This window comes from Erigeron canadensis, chromosome 8 (genome assembly GCF_010389155.1).
Source record: "Erigeron canadensis isolate Cc75 chromosome 8, C_canadensis_v1, whole genome shotgun sequence".
NCBI classification, from domain to species: Eukaryota; Viridiplantae; Streptophyta; class Magnoliopsida; order Asterales; family Asteraceae; genus Erigeron; species Erigeron canadensis.
The window spans coordinates 34697241-34712010 of record NC_057768.1 but is presented as its reverse complement, the minus strand read 5'-3'; the positions used below and the strand labels follow the sequence as shown (position 1 = coordinate 34712010).

General features: G+C 34.6%; 1 protein-coding gene across 1 annotated transcript; it reads left to right on the top strand.

Moving 5' to 3' along the window:
• Positions 1–4378: 4378 nt before the first annotated feature.
• LOC122610285 (protein BONZAI 1) lies at positions 4379–14398 on the top strand. The gene is made up of 16 exons (XM_043783281.1): positions 4379–4631; positions 6589–6636; positions 7782–7930; positions 8032–8080; positions 8908–8964; positions 9763–9951; positions 10028–10162; positions 10241–10302; positions 10401–10503; positions 11109–11223; positions 11366–11442; positions 11514–11654; positions 12070–12234; positions 12883–12996; positions 13102–13198; positions 13806–14398. The coding sequence occupies exons 1-16, from the start codon at positions 4488–4490 to the stop codon at positions 13913–13915; spliced, it is 1755 nt and encodes a 584-aa protein (XP_043639216.1). The 5' UTR covers positions 4379–4487; the 3' UTR covers positions 13916–14398.
• The last annotated feature ends 372 nt before the right edge of the window (positions 14399–14770 follow it).

Genomic DNA, 14770 nt, shown 5'->3' with positions numbered 1-14770 from the left:
ATAATATATGGGATTTGTTAGTGACAGCCCTTAGGGTTGTCAGTAAAAACTAATTGGGTGCATTAAAATTTGTACCTTGCTGTTAGGAAAATCAGGGGGCGGTTTTTAATATATAATGTACAAGTTTTTAAGCATGTAATAAGTTGTTAAGGGCTGTCATTATCATTTCCCATAATATATATATATATATATATAAAGGTTTTAGGTAAAATAAAACAAGTATTAAAGTAAAAAAAAAACAAATAAACAATAGGTTTTCTTTTACTGAAAGTCACCGTATATCATGAAAATCATCGTGCAATTGCTTCGTGAATCTTCGTGCATCAATTTAATCATAATCTAAGGGTCAAGATCTTGTCCTATTTGTTTTACTTTAATACTTGTTTCACTATACCCAACCCATATATATATATATACAAACAACACAACAACAATCATGCAACACCGATAATAGCCAATATTTAACGTCCGGATGAATTTAACGCCTGGATGAAGAATTCGGGCGCAATTTATCAATAGCAAAATCTTCCCTAGCAGCTTGATCAACAAGAGATTTACCTGCTCGAGGATTCACAACAGTTAGATGGACAAAAGGAATTACATCGGTTAGTACTTTTCTATACTTAGCTTGAAGAAGAGACAACTTAGAACGAAGCAACTGCAAGTGATTTTCTCTCTCCAACATACCATCTCGAACTACCTGCAATTATATATCTTTAATTACAAGACAACCCTCAAATTTTTCGAAGATGAGAAAAATAGCTCTACACACCCGACTCAACTACAGGATCTTGGAGACGATTGACATCTTTAAAACGCTGCCTCAACGCCTTCAGATCTGATTCCAAGCGACGTATTTTTATCATATCAAAGTATGAACCAGATCTTGAATTTCTGGCCGATAGTGTTTATTCGTCTATGCTTACAAAAGGTACCCTTTTTTTTTATAATGGCCCCACTTCATTAGAAATGAATCAAAAACTTCAAAGGAAAGTTAAGAAAGCGGCTAATATAAAGATAGGTCTTCAACAACAAAAGCCAGATCTACCATTCAATTATATCGAGATACGAGAGCAATTATTATTAATTTACAAGAAGGCCCGATGAATATGTATTATAGTCACTTTTACCCCTTTCAAGACCTTCCAGAAGATAGCTCACCTCTAGGGACACGCAAGAATAATTTTAAAAGAAGACTAATGACATGATCTTGGCAGCTCATATCATTAGTCTGGGGGGCGTGATGATGTATCTACCACTACGCATAAGAATCCTAAACGGAGATAACCCCATGGAGGACTTCAAACGGAGACGACCCCCAGGATGCCACGCATATTACAGGAAGCTTTCGTCCAAAAGAGATAAGCACAAATAGTATATGACAATATCTATTCCTTAAATAAAGGAATCATTGCCAAGATTGCGGAAGACCTAACTGCGTCTCCAAAGCTTATCCTCCAAGGAAATTTGCTATATAAATGAAAAAAAAAAGGAGAAAAACAAGGAAAAAACCCTAAAAACAACTAGAATCATCCCTCGATCGGCGTACAAAGGAGTCATCTCCTACCAACAGGGAATCATTATTAAACCACCAATCACCGCTTTTCTGTAAACCTCAATTGGCTGTACAAACAGTTATTGTTAGACCGTTAGAAAATATGTTTTAAAAATAGTTGAATCGGTTCATATTTATGACTTTTATAACTGTATTTGACATATAAGTAATTTATGAAATAAATAAAAGCAAACTCGCTAGAGAACTCCCTTGAAGTAGAAATGCCTATTTCAAATACCCGATGGAGGGAAAACCCCATACTAACCTGTTTGAAGGCACAACTATTAATAGGGGTAAGCTCTGACCCTCATACTTGAAACTGGTCGGGTATACCAAACTAAACCCCATAAAGGAACTTTCTATGGTCTTTCTCAAAGCTTGAACACAAGATTTCTTGAATGGAGGGATGCCCTTTCACCATTTAACTACATAGACAAAGAGAGATCATAATCCAAATTTTCCTAATGCGTGAATAGACAAAACTTACACAAACGATACAAATGGTCAATAATTCATTTGATACTTTTAAGGGACAATTGACTTGTACTTAAAAAGGGATCTCATAATCACGTAATTACCCAATAAACAAAGCTTAATAGGTTGATTTGTCCTTTTCGTTTAACTATCCCTTCTAATTTACGAAGATTATAGTCATAGCGTCTAAAAACAAGTATATCATTAGTTTTAATTGTTGTGATTACATTATCTTTACATTTTGCTAACAAACTCTCTAATCGTATCCTATTTAAAAGGTCACCTAATCAATTTCCTCAAGTCATTCGACCATATTATGTTCCAATGCACGAATCAAGTGAAATAGGGTCGTGATCCACCATATTTGACGACGGTTGTTTACTTGTTTATGTTCTTTCTTTAATTCGAAAATTTTAGCATGGATAAATGTTTTACTTTTTTTTTACTTCGACCTTAGTGTCACGACTATCTACCAACATTAGTGTTACTACCATCTACCAACACCATCGACATGACAGTAACAAACCAATATCAAACTTTGTCACCATTGAACTTACTTAGTACTTACCATAAAAATGAGGATCGAACCTTAATTTTGTTTTTGAAAAGAAAGGATCTAATCTTTAATGACAAGAGGCTAGTGATTCATTAGAAATTTTTCAACAGTGAACTTCTTCTTACTTTTTTTCTTGTAGTCACATCCTCGTCATGTTATCTATTTGTTACAATTCAATCTCATGACAGAATCTTGCTAACAATATCTCTTCTTCATTTCTTCCTTACTTTTTTAGTTCTTCCTCAATATTTCATTATTTTTAATTAAATGAAACATACAAATAAAACATAAACATGTTATTAAAAAACAATACATTACATTAATTAAAAAAAACATTACATTGAGAAAGACGCAAAACCGCTTGGCGATGAGTTACTTGTTTGTGGTGCAAAACTGCAAATGAAGAATTAGCAGGTGATGAAAACGAAGTTTCAAGTATGTTTGTCCACATATTATTAATGGGTGATTGAGTTTGTTTGTTTTTTTTTAAACATTGTAGTAAATTTTGTACTAGAACTCTTTAAAAAAAAATAACTACAGATATCATTAAAATATATTAGATGAGACAAACTATATATGGAGATATATGCATGAGATGTATATATCAATATTGAGATAAATAATATGACAGTGTTTTGTCAACTCTACAAACGAACAAATGAGCATTTTGAATTGCACAAATAATATCATAGTATAAAAATAATATTGTTAAAAAGAAGCATTTGAAGTACTTCTTAGTTAGCTTAAGTAGTTGAGCACCTGCCTTATAAGCAGGAGGTTTTGGGTTCAAGACTTAAGAAGTACATAGGAAGTCTTTCTATGAAGGTTTGACTTGGCTATACCCAGGTTCAAGTCTGAGGAGTCAGAGTTTACCTCTATTGATCGTCGTGCTTTTGGGCGGATTAGTAGGGGTTTTTTCCCCCATCGGGTATTTGAAATAGACATTTCTACTTTGAGGGAGCTCTCTAATGCGGACCCGGTTAAGACAACGTATGTTAGACCTCCCGCTGTCGAATCGCGACACGAAGTTCTCAAGCGAAATTCACCTTTAAAAAAAAAAGCATTTGAAACACAAACACAAAAACAAAATAAAAGATCAGAGATAATTTTGACTTCGTCTTTCGCTTGTTTTTCAAAAAGAAATCTTATTTCATGACACGACGCTACCAAGAATATTACACCGTGACGCTGTGACACACCGTTCGTAGCGGCTCGATTTTGAAGACCGAAGGACATGTGTGAAGATCAATGTTTTAAAAACTGGTATTTTAGTTATACCGGCGTGGAAAAATTTTTCGGTATTACCGGTATTATCGGTAATACCGGACGGTACGACTATTTTTAATTTATTATATTTTTTTGTGTAAAAATCTTACAAAACTTATTACAATTTAACAAAAATAGTCAGAATGCAATTATAATTTACTCAAAAATAATACCAAATATGTATTTCATAACAAAATATAGGTTTAAAGTTCACAAGTAACAAAAAATAACATTAAAGTATCATAAAAATAATTTTTTTTTAAAATCAAAATTTATTTTTTGAAAATACCATACCGGCCGGTATTGAATAGTAAAAATACCGAAAAAATACCGGATTTAAAATACCGGCATAGTCTCCAGTACTAGTAATACCTGTAAATATCGCCGGCCGGTATTTACCGGTATTTAAAACATTGGTAAAGATTTTTATTTTGGGGTCTAGTATGATGTACAACCTGTATAATAGATTACCTGTATCTTCGCATATTCTGGGCCCCGCTCATTAATATCCCCTTCTTTCTCTCTCACACACACAGCAAACAAAAAACAACTCACACTCTTTGACTCTTCGCAGTTTCAATTCAATTTCCTTCTCTGTCAATCAACTACTACTTCCACTTGTCTCCGGCGAATTCCATGGGCAATTGCTTCTCCGGCCCCGGCGCCGGCCACTTAGCCGTCGGCGGTACTTCTGCTGTCCCCGATACTCGTGGCGCTAACGAGGCTGTTGACAATTTCTTCAAATCTCGTGGCTATCAAGGCCTCTTTTATCAGATCGAGGTCCTATATCTATATATCTGTATTTTTATCTATTTTGTGTTCTACGATTATTACAGAATTTTTAATATCGCAATTCAGATTGTCACATGATTTTCTGATGCATATTTTGCATATTGACATTACTTAGTAAATTTCTAGTGCTGTAAAATGTGTTTTTCCTAGATTTTAGCTGTTGTTTTTTTAAAGCTTTCCAAGTTACTATATCTAAAGACTTAAATAAAAATTGTTATATCCATATTCTGTTCAATCTTATTTTAATTTTATATAAGTTAAATCTAATCTAATGAGCTGTAGATATATTTCAGATACGGAATTCCAAATTTTGGCAAATTGGTTTTAATTTAAGTTCAACAAATTGTTGAGTTACTTTTAGGTAAACTAAGCTTTTAATTGGTTAGTTAAAAAATCATAGTCTCATTGACTTTTAGGACAATTGTCTTTGTTAATATTAAGATAAATTTGTTAGCTGAATATTTTAGTTGTTTTTTTATTTTTTCATTAATAGTTAATAATATATTTATCACTAAACTAATGCCAGTGGATTTGTTTATTATTGTTGGTTATATTTGAATTTTGTTTTGTATGCATGTTAAGTTTGTTGTCATTAATCTATCAGGCTGCTTTTAAGTTTTTGCTATTGTAGTAACCGGTAATTTTATAAATTTTTGTAAGTTTCGGTTTGCTGACATGGCAGCCCCTGTACGCTGATATGCCTTTATAGTCATATAATAGAAATAGCCATGGGAATGCCGATTAGGCCACGTTCAATAGAGTCAAAGGCTCGTCATACATACTGTGGATAGCCTGAATACGGATCCCTCTTCGGTTTAGAACATATAATAGAAAGGAAAATGTTTCAATGGATACTGAAGAGGTTTTGAAAATATGACACATAATCGTAATACGTGAGAAATTAGATATATTTTCATACACTTCAATTGAAGTAAACATTTTCATAGGAATATGTGGTGAAATTGCTAAGGGTAACTGTTAGCACTCAATAACTAGGCATTGGGGAGATCTTACACGGTTGCACAATCAGATTTATCATTTATCCCGAAACTCTGAAAGAATGATTTGGATCTTGGTTCATTAGTAGATAAGAATTCCGAATGCTTGTTGATGGATAACCAACCCATTATCTGTCCTTCACCGACCCGTCCAACGGCCGAGTGACAAACGCGAGGCAGGTAAATCGCGTAACACTATGGTTAAAGGAACATGGGATGAGATTTGAACCGTTGATGTCCGCTTTTATGTTGCATGTCATTGTGGGACCAAATGCATATTGACATTAGTTACCAGTACTAGAATGGTGTTTTGGTGTGACATGCTTTATCAATAATAGAACATATTGTTGACCTAAATCTGTGATGGCTTCCACCGAAGCTCTCATTACCGACCACCACCTAGGTCCCGTAACCCATCACTGAGTCCCCCGTAGGTGGTCCCGGATGTCCACCACTTCATTACAAATGGTCTAAGAGAACAATCAGGTTATGCATGTTATGGAAGGCTTGCAGCATCAGGAGTTTTATACTTGGTCCAGGCAACAGACTGATATATTTTGACCATATTTCAAAATTGATTTTAAAATTCTGGCTGTTTTGTTAATAGCCGGAGGCCTTGTGTATCGAGGAGATACAAGTGTACTGCTTCCAGTAGCAGCTAAACGTACTCTTTACTTCTTTCTTACAAATATGCCCTGCCCCCTTCTAGTGAGATAGCTTTAGTTAGCTGTCTTTTAGTTGTTGCTTAGCATCACTAGATTTACAGATTGTCTAGCTAAATAGATTATCATCATCCATCGTAATTTAATTGAATGGTAAAATTTGTAATCATGGCCCCTTATCTCTATCTTCATGTTAAGTAGTATTACGTTTTTAGAATGTTGTAATCTTAATGTAGTTGATTAATAAGCCTTCATCACACTGATTTGATAACAAATTCTTTGCAGCTATCTTTATCTGCTTCGAACTTGCGTGACAGGGATGTGCTTTCCAAGGTAAGTTTTATTGTCTCTATACTGGTTGTCACCATGGTAATTTTGGACCTTCTTACTTGACACATGTGTTGAGATAGTTGTTTTGTTAAATACACATTCACATTTCACACATAAAAGAAGAGAGGGAGGGAAGTGTTTATGTATGGATTCAGTGGGATTCAGCCAAGATGCCTATGTCTTGGCCCGTAGTTGGCAGGAGTGGAGAGAGATATCACTGTGAATTGAGATGAAATGAACTAATAAACAAACCCCGTTTACAATTTGCAGTACTGTAAAACAACCCAAAATGTTTTCAAACCAAACTAGCCTACAATCGGCTTCACAGAATAATTTTTTATAATCACTCCATTGCATTACGTTCTTTAATTCACCTAATTTCATGTGTTAAGGCAAAAAAACTTACCTGTCCCTTAGTTTCTTGGTTTCTACTCATCAGCAAGAATGTTACTACTCTGTCTGCTTTAGAGCCCTCACAAGGGTACCTTTTGAGTGTTTCTTGCACTAAGCAAGTCTACTCCGTGCCTAGACTTGTTATCTGAGATCACCATTGTCATCATATTAGGTGGATTATCATGTGAAGATATTTTTTTTTTTATATTTATGCACTTTGATACAATGTCATGATAATGCTTGACAAAACGCTGAAGTCTTCCTTTTGTCTCTATTAACTTTGAACAGTCTCTTGTAAAGTCATCCTCATGAACCACCTCCCTAGTCCCTTATAAAACAACATACGGTCTTATCCTAATCTCCACAAACTGAAACTAGATCATCTCTGAATTTCTCCGCATCATATTGTGTGTTAGATGAAGACAACATTTTCACTGTATAGTTTATCCTATGAGTTCAAAACACTAAGGTGGCTTTAATACCACTTTTTGAGAAAAACTTTGTTTTATAAACACAATCAAACCGAAAGAGAAGAAATGAAATAAATTTGACACAACTGTTCAGTGAGATTCTACAAAGATGCCTACATACTTGTGGTAGATTTTGGAATTATTGATATTATTTTTGTCATGTTCTGTATTCATGTCATGTGTTAATGTGGCTCAATTCCAATGCTTTTGAGGAGATCAAGTTTTTTGCCTTTTCTTTTGCCGGTTGATATCCCAGTATCTTACATGTGTGCTCTGTTTTTGAAGAGTGATCCCATGGCAGTTGTATATACCAAAGGAAAGGATGGTTCGTTGCAGGAGCTTGGCCGCACAGAAGTTGTTATGAATTCATTAAATCCTCAGTGGATTACGAAAGTAAAAGTTGCTTACTTTTTTGAGACAGTTCAGACACTAGTGTAAGTGCTAGTAGGTTATATATTCATATACATCTATATGTATATTCTCATATAGACAAACATCCTTGTATCAATTCAATTTAATTTATCTCACATCACAGGTTTCGTGTGTATGATGTTGATACTCAATTGCATGGCCCAGAACTGAAGGTATGCCACATAATATGTCAGTTACATCAGTTTATTATGTACTTGAAACTCCGGATCAGTAGGTAATGTTAATCTGAATAGTTGATAGGCCAGAACGATATGGTTATTTTGAATTCAACTGTGGGAGTTAATTAATAAGTGAATTGTTACTTGGCAAGTTCTTTTGCACTGTACTTAACCACATTCAGTGATAGTTTAGCAGCTTTAGCTTTGAGTGAAAGTATATGCTACAAACTTACAATCCATTTTTAGGTTAGATGAAGGTTTCAACTTACACAACATGCTTGTGCTTACCATAGATCTTTCTCTAAGTGAGCGTCCATTTACTGGCAGAACTGCCAAAAAACCCAGTCACTTCAAGTTTTGTACCTTACAATGAATCACTTGTAGTTGTTGAGAAAGGCACGATTTATTGTTGACTGGATATTTTTGCCCTCGTCTAATATGCATGTCTTTCATATGATTTGAATGGTTGTTTTTGGTGCCTACTAAAATGAGGGTACTCCGAACAGCCTAGTCACTTCTAGCTAAATACCTCACAATGAACCACTAAAAGTTGAATGTTACTGTTTATCATCGACCCCATTGTTATGCTCGGATCTAGTATGCCTGTCTAACTGTTTTTCATATGATTTGTATAATTATTTTGGCGCCTACCAAAAAAGGATAGGAATATCATTTAGAAATATTTATAGAATGCAGATTAAGTTTCTGTGTTCAACTTAATGGGTGTACAGAGTAAATGTTACTTGTTTAACTGAACACAAAACATCTACGCAGTTTGTCTTCTAGTACTGTAATGAGATTTATATTTGTTTGTCCTACAGGCACTTAAGCTGGATGATCAGCAATATTTAGGCGAGTGTACTTGTAAGCTGTCTCAGGTATTGAGTTTCTATCTGCTATCCTTGTCAGTTTCGTTGTAAATGATGATTACTGGTTGTAAAATGGGCAGGTTGGGCAGGCTGGTTAATTAGTCAAAACGGGTGTGGGTCAGAATGGGTGATTTTTTATACGGGTTGTGTTGACCGATACAAACTTGATCCATTGTTTTTATAAATAATAAATGCGTCAAAAGTGATTCACCTAAAATAGTTGGTCAATAATAACTTACGGAATAATCTTTTTAAAGAGGAGGCTTTATTCCTAAGAATTACACTTTCACCTGTATCCTTGTATGCTATTTCTCTTCTATGCCTTTGACCTTTTAAATATAACATATAACTAAATCAATCTGTTCATAGAGTAAGTGGTTATAATTGCCTTCTTTACAACTCTATATGTTAGTAATGGCTGTTTATGGAAAGTTTGCTCAGCTATAAAAGATATTGGGTCATTAGGTTTTGCGTGAAAGCATCTTTTGAAAGCTTACAATTATGTTTGTTTATTGTTTATTGTCAATGAGTTTGTCCAATTTTCGGTTGGAAGATTGGCTTGAATCTGCTACTGATTTTACAGTCCCCATGTCTTGGTTTGAATAATTCACTAGAACAATAATTATAGGTTAAGAATCACCAATTTAAAACTGACTAATGGATGGCGGATTTAGAATTGTGTAATCACAAATTGGTTTTATGAAAGTCGTCAGTCTACTTCTGATGTGTACAAACTTCTAAATCATTTATTTTAAACATTCTGAATACTGTAGTTAAACTTTAGGGAACGATTATGTATCCATGCAGATAGTCGCTGATCCAAAGCGCTTATGGACCACAAATCTCGTGAGGATTGCAGATTCTACAGAGGCAAGTGGTCTAAAAAAACTTGGACAGCTCACTGTTCATGCTGAAGTAGAAATTGTCTCCAAGACTGCAGCAGAGTTAACATTTAGGTGTTCAGATTTAGATAATAAAGATTTTTTCTCCAAAAGTGTAAGGACCGTCTGATCACTTATTCTTTTTTTGGGTTATTACAAATACATTGACTCATTTTGAATCTTTTTTGTAGGACCCTTTTCTGCTAATTTCAAAAGTTGTAGAGAGTGGGGCTACTGTTCCAATTTGCAGAACGGAGGTTTTGAAAAACAATCTAAAACCTGAGTGGAAACCAATAGTTTTAAACCTTTCACAAGTTGGTAGCAAGGTACAAACATTATATCTTGCAGTCTCATATCAAGATCGAACACTAAAGTCATCCTGATCATTAATTGAATTTATGCAGGATAGCCCTCTGATTATTGAGTGCTTTAATTTTAATAGCAGTGGAAAGCATGATTTGCTTGGGTAAGACTGCACTGTTATCTTGGATGTCGTTTTATTTTAATACTAATTGTTGAATTTGGCTTTACATATCTAATCCATTTTTTTTTGTATTCGTTCAGAAAAGTTCAAAAGTCACTTGCCGAGTTAGAAAATTTATCTTCTATTAGGCAGGGAGAGAACTTTTTCAAACCCATTATTGTTGGGAAAGACCATCAAACAAAGGTCCTAACTGCACTTCCATATCTCCATGCATGTATTCTTATGAACTACTGGTAGCAATTTTACCTATTTACCTTTAAACGGGTTGATTTGGCAGTTTTTTTAATCTCAAACAAGCGAAAACAAATAAATTGCTAGGTGGGAATGGGTCAAATAGGTTGATATATCTATAGGTCGGCTCTTGTGGTATGTGTGATGACCCATCAACCTATAGGTTGTGGGTCCACGTCCCATGGTGGACACTTTGTACATGTGTAGAATTTATGTGGATTGTGTAGTTGCCTTTCTAAACATAAAAAGTTTATCAGACGTCCCGAGTTTATTTAATGTATACAACCTCTTATTTTTCTCATTCATTAAGATCACTATTCCAATAGTTTTCTTTTGTGTAATTTCAGTAGGTACAAATATTTAGCTATAGAAAAGTTATAAAATGTCAAAAAGTGTTTCTGGTTTTACCCAATCTGACCCTGCCTATTCCGATTCACAGCAGAACTTGATCCGTTATAAACTCGAACCTGTTTTGAACAATTGAACCTCACCCAACGTGCCCATCGTGTTACCTTTTGTCTTGTATATTGTTACCCTTAAGTATGAATATTATACAGATATTGAAGAGTCAACTTTTTGTGGAAAAGTATTCTGAAAGTGTTCATCATACCTTCCTGGACTATTTCTTTGGTGGATGTGAGTTGAACTTCATGGTAGCCATAGATTTTACAGGTATCTGGATATACTTTGTCATGGGTATGTTATCATGTATTTAAATATGTGGTGCTATCATCATGTTTGTCTGCCTCTCTCTTTATATCTTGTAATTAGGAAAAAAAACTTATTCTGGTTAACCTTTAAATTCTGTATGTAGCTTCAAATGGAAATCCCCGGCTGCCGGATTCGTTACATTATATTGACTATTCTGGACGTCCAAATGCATATCAGAAAGTGAGAAGCAAGCTTGTTATTTCTTATTTACACTTCTAAAAGACATGCTAATTGTGTTCCCCTTCTTTTAGGCAATACAAGAGGTCGGAGAGGTACTGCAGTTTTATGATCATGACAAGCAGTTTCCTGCATGGGGATTTGGAGCACGGCCGATTGATGGTCCTGTCAATCATTGTTTCAATCTAAATGGAAGTAGCGGCTACAACCCAACGGTGATTTTTTTTTACCACACTAATGATTTTATAGTTTTCCAAAGCCTCTAGCTTTCTCTTTTAAATTTCTTACAACTATAAGTTTACTCAACTATTAACTTTAAAACCAAAGTCAAACTGGACTTATAAAGTTTAGTCAAATTAGAGATAAAATAATGAACGGTTCAGTCAGGCTGGGGTTAAGCCGTTAAGGTCAGAAAGGCTAAATTTTTAGTACGTGTCAAAATGAGCCATGTCAACCAGCAAACATATTATATAAGGTTTGCATTGTCATCTATAAATAGTACTGGTGCTAAAGATACCAAATGAATTTTTCATTTATGGGATAAAGTTTATGGTATCTTCTGTGTTTGTGTTTTCCTTTAGACTGTTTTTGGTGATGCCGTTATTTGATTCTTTCGTTTTTCTTTGCCAGGTTGCAGGGATTGAAGGGATTATGACAGCATACCAAAGTGCCCTTTCTAATGTTTCACTTGCAGGTCCAACCCTATTTGGACCTGTAATTACAGCTGCAGCAAATATAGCCAGCCATTCAGTGGCAGCCAATGAACACAAGTATTTTGTTCTATTGATCATCACGGTATGCATCAATATACTTCAGATTTAAAAAGAAGTTTTTTCCTTCTTCCTGCAAGTTTGATTGATAGATGTGTCAATTGTGACACATGTACTTATCTACTTATGAATGGTTCCATTCAGGTTATATTTTACCTCTTAACAGGTTCAATGGGTGAAACCCAGGAATTGAGTCAAAAGTCCCAAAATGTAATTTTAATGTATAAAACCTCCAAAATAATGTTGTTGAGAAGATTATATTACTCTTGAGTTATATGATTTTGTAGTCACTAGCATGTAGCCGTGCAATGTGGCGGGATGGACCACTTCGTGGGTTGACAACAAATAATGACGGGCAAGACTTGTTTCGTTTTGTGAATTGTTTTATTTATAGTGTTAAAATTATGTGTGATATAGGTTGAAAGCGTAAATAGTTGGGAGATGGTTGAAATTAAAAGTAATGAGTTTGAAAAGTAATGAGGTGTCTGTAGATGAATGGTTGTGATGTATTAAGAAATTAATATTATATTAATTTCAAAAACTTTTGGATTGTAGTCGGTTAAATGTATTATAAAGTTTTATTATTTGACACATTAATAAAGATTTCTTAATTTTGTACAAAATGTGTTTTGACTAATCCTCATATTGCTACAACTCACTGGCAACATCACAGGATGGAGTGATAACTGATTTGCAAGAAACAATGGATGCCCTTGTGAAGGCATCGGATCTGCCACTGTCAATCCTCATTGTTGGTGTTGGTGGAGCCGACTTCAAGGAGATGGAGGTATCAACGTTGCTCTTATGACCTTCTTGTATGGCTTAGATCTTTATGAGTTTGATACCAAAGCTTTGCAAATATCAATATGTGCTTGTTTATGTATGTGTGCAGATTTTGGATGCCGATAAAGGCGTGAAACTTCAAAGTTCAACTGGACGTGTTGCATCACGTGATATTGTCCAGTTTGTTCCATTTAGGGATGTACAAGGTAATATGTGGCCTCTTTTTTTCATGCTCTGATATCAAACACATTACGTGTGTGAGAGAGTTTCCGTGAGTACTAGTAGTTTTTTTGAGCATCCTAATTTTAATGTATTCATGTCGAGGTGGCAACTTTGACGCATTTGCTTATAAATGGGCGGATTTGGGTTATGTCGCAAAAATATATAGTTAGCATAAAAGGAAACGAGTCAGTGGGGTTGAAAGTCGCCTAAGTTGTATTCTTAGTGCATAAATCTTTTAAATCGTTTTATCTTACAAAGTTAGATTATTATATGAAATTCTGCTCTTTATTGTACATAGCATGTCTTAATTATATATCGTAAAACATTTGGAGAAAATTTTTTGGGTCAAGCAAACCCGCCGTGTACTAGAAACTCTCTGTTTTGGCATATTACCCCATCCATCCACCGATTTTCCACCTCTGTAAGAAGTAAGCTATGCCACAGGTCCCATATAGCCATATAGGTTCACTATGTCAACCGTTTGTGCTATGTATCAGGTCTTTACCAAACTCATATTCTGTAATGTAGATGTGATCCTGAATACAACCATTATATCAAGTTTGCTTAATATTAGGGTTTTCTTATTTGCAGGTGGAGAAATGTCAGTTGTTCAATCGCTTTTGGCAGAACTACCTTCACAATTCTTAACCTACATGAGAAACAATGGCATTCAACCAAAAACGAATTTAGCAACAACATAGTAAAACTAACTCCTCTTCGTATTTTTGTACAATCTTCTCTCACTATCACATTCCATGGTGCCAAATGGGACCATGTGTCTTTCCTTTTATGTCTTAATCTTGTATCACCGTGATCTAAACATGTTTTGCGGGCCCATGATAAATATGCCACCAAATCCAAGCAGATCATGGTTATACAAATGGCGACATGGAAAAATGTTGGTGCATCTGCAATTCATTAACCCCAAACACAATTTTAAGCCATAGGTGGTTGACCATGTGCTTTTGTGAATCTGTTTCGGGCACTTGCAAGAGAGGAAACCATTTGATATACTTTTGGCAATTTGGCGTGATTTTCTGGTGGTTTTTGTTTTCTTAAATACACACAAGTTATTAGTATTTTGTAAGTGTGGATATTTGAATATAATTCCTATTCTCTAGGTTGAGATTCACGTTTTGAAGCTCACAACAAGAGACTTTGAATATAATGATTGTGTTTCTGTTTGATAAGGTGTTCTTTTATAGTTCATGTAACTTTAAGTAATCAATATCTGGCTCGAATTTTTTATAGTTCATGTAACTTTTGTAAATGTATTTGTTTATTAAAATTTCTCCTTAAATTTCAGATCTTTTGTGTTGGTTATCAACATTCAATACAACAATGATCTAGTGTTATAGATTAACTTATTCAAATCAACTATAATCTTACCACAACTCTTCATGTTTAGAGGTGTTTAAGTAAGTCATGAACTAAGAGCGTGCAAGCAAACAAACACAAAAGACAACGCATGCACACACTCAGTTTTGTCCATACAAGATTATTATTGAGATTCTTAAACATAATTCAAGTTCCGAAAAATTGAAGATCCTATAGAT

Excerpts from the sequence above, each read along its gene's own strand:
- LOC122610285 (XM_043783281.1), top strand. The coding sequence starts at position 4,488 with ATGGGCAATTGCTTCTCCGGCCCCGGCGCCGGCCACTTAGCCGTCGGC. Across the intron at positions 11,443-11,513 it reads GTCCAAATGCATATCAGAAA|GCAATACAAGAGGTCGGAGA; the intron begins GTGAGAAGCAAG and ends CCCTTCTTTTAG. Across the intron at positions 12,997-13,101 it reads CCGACTTCAAGGAGATGGAG|ATTTTGGATGCCGATAAAGG; the intron begins GTATCAACGTTG and ends GTATGTGTGCAG.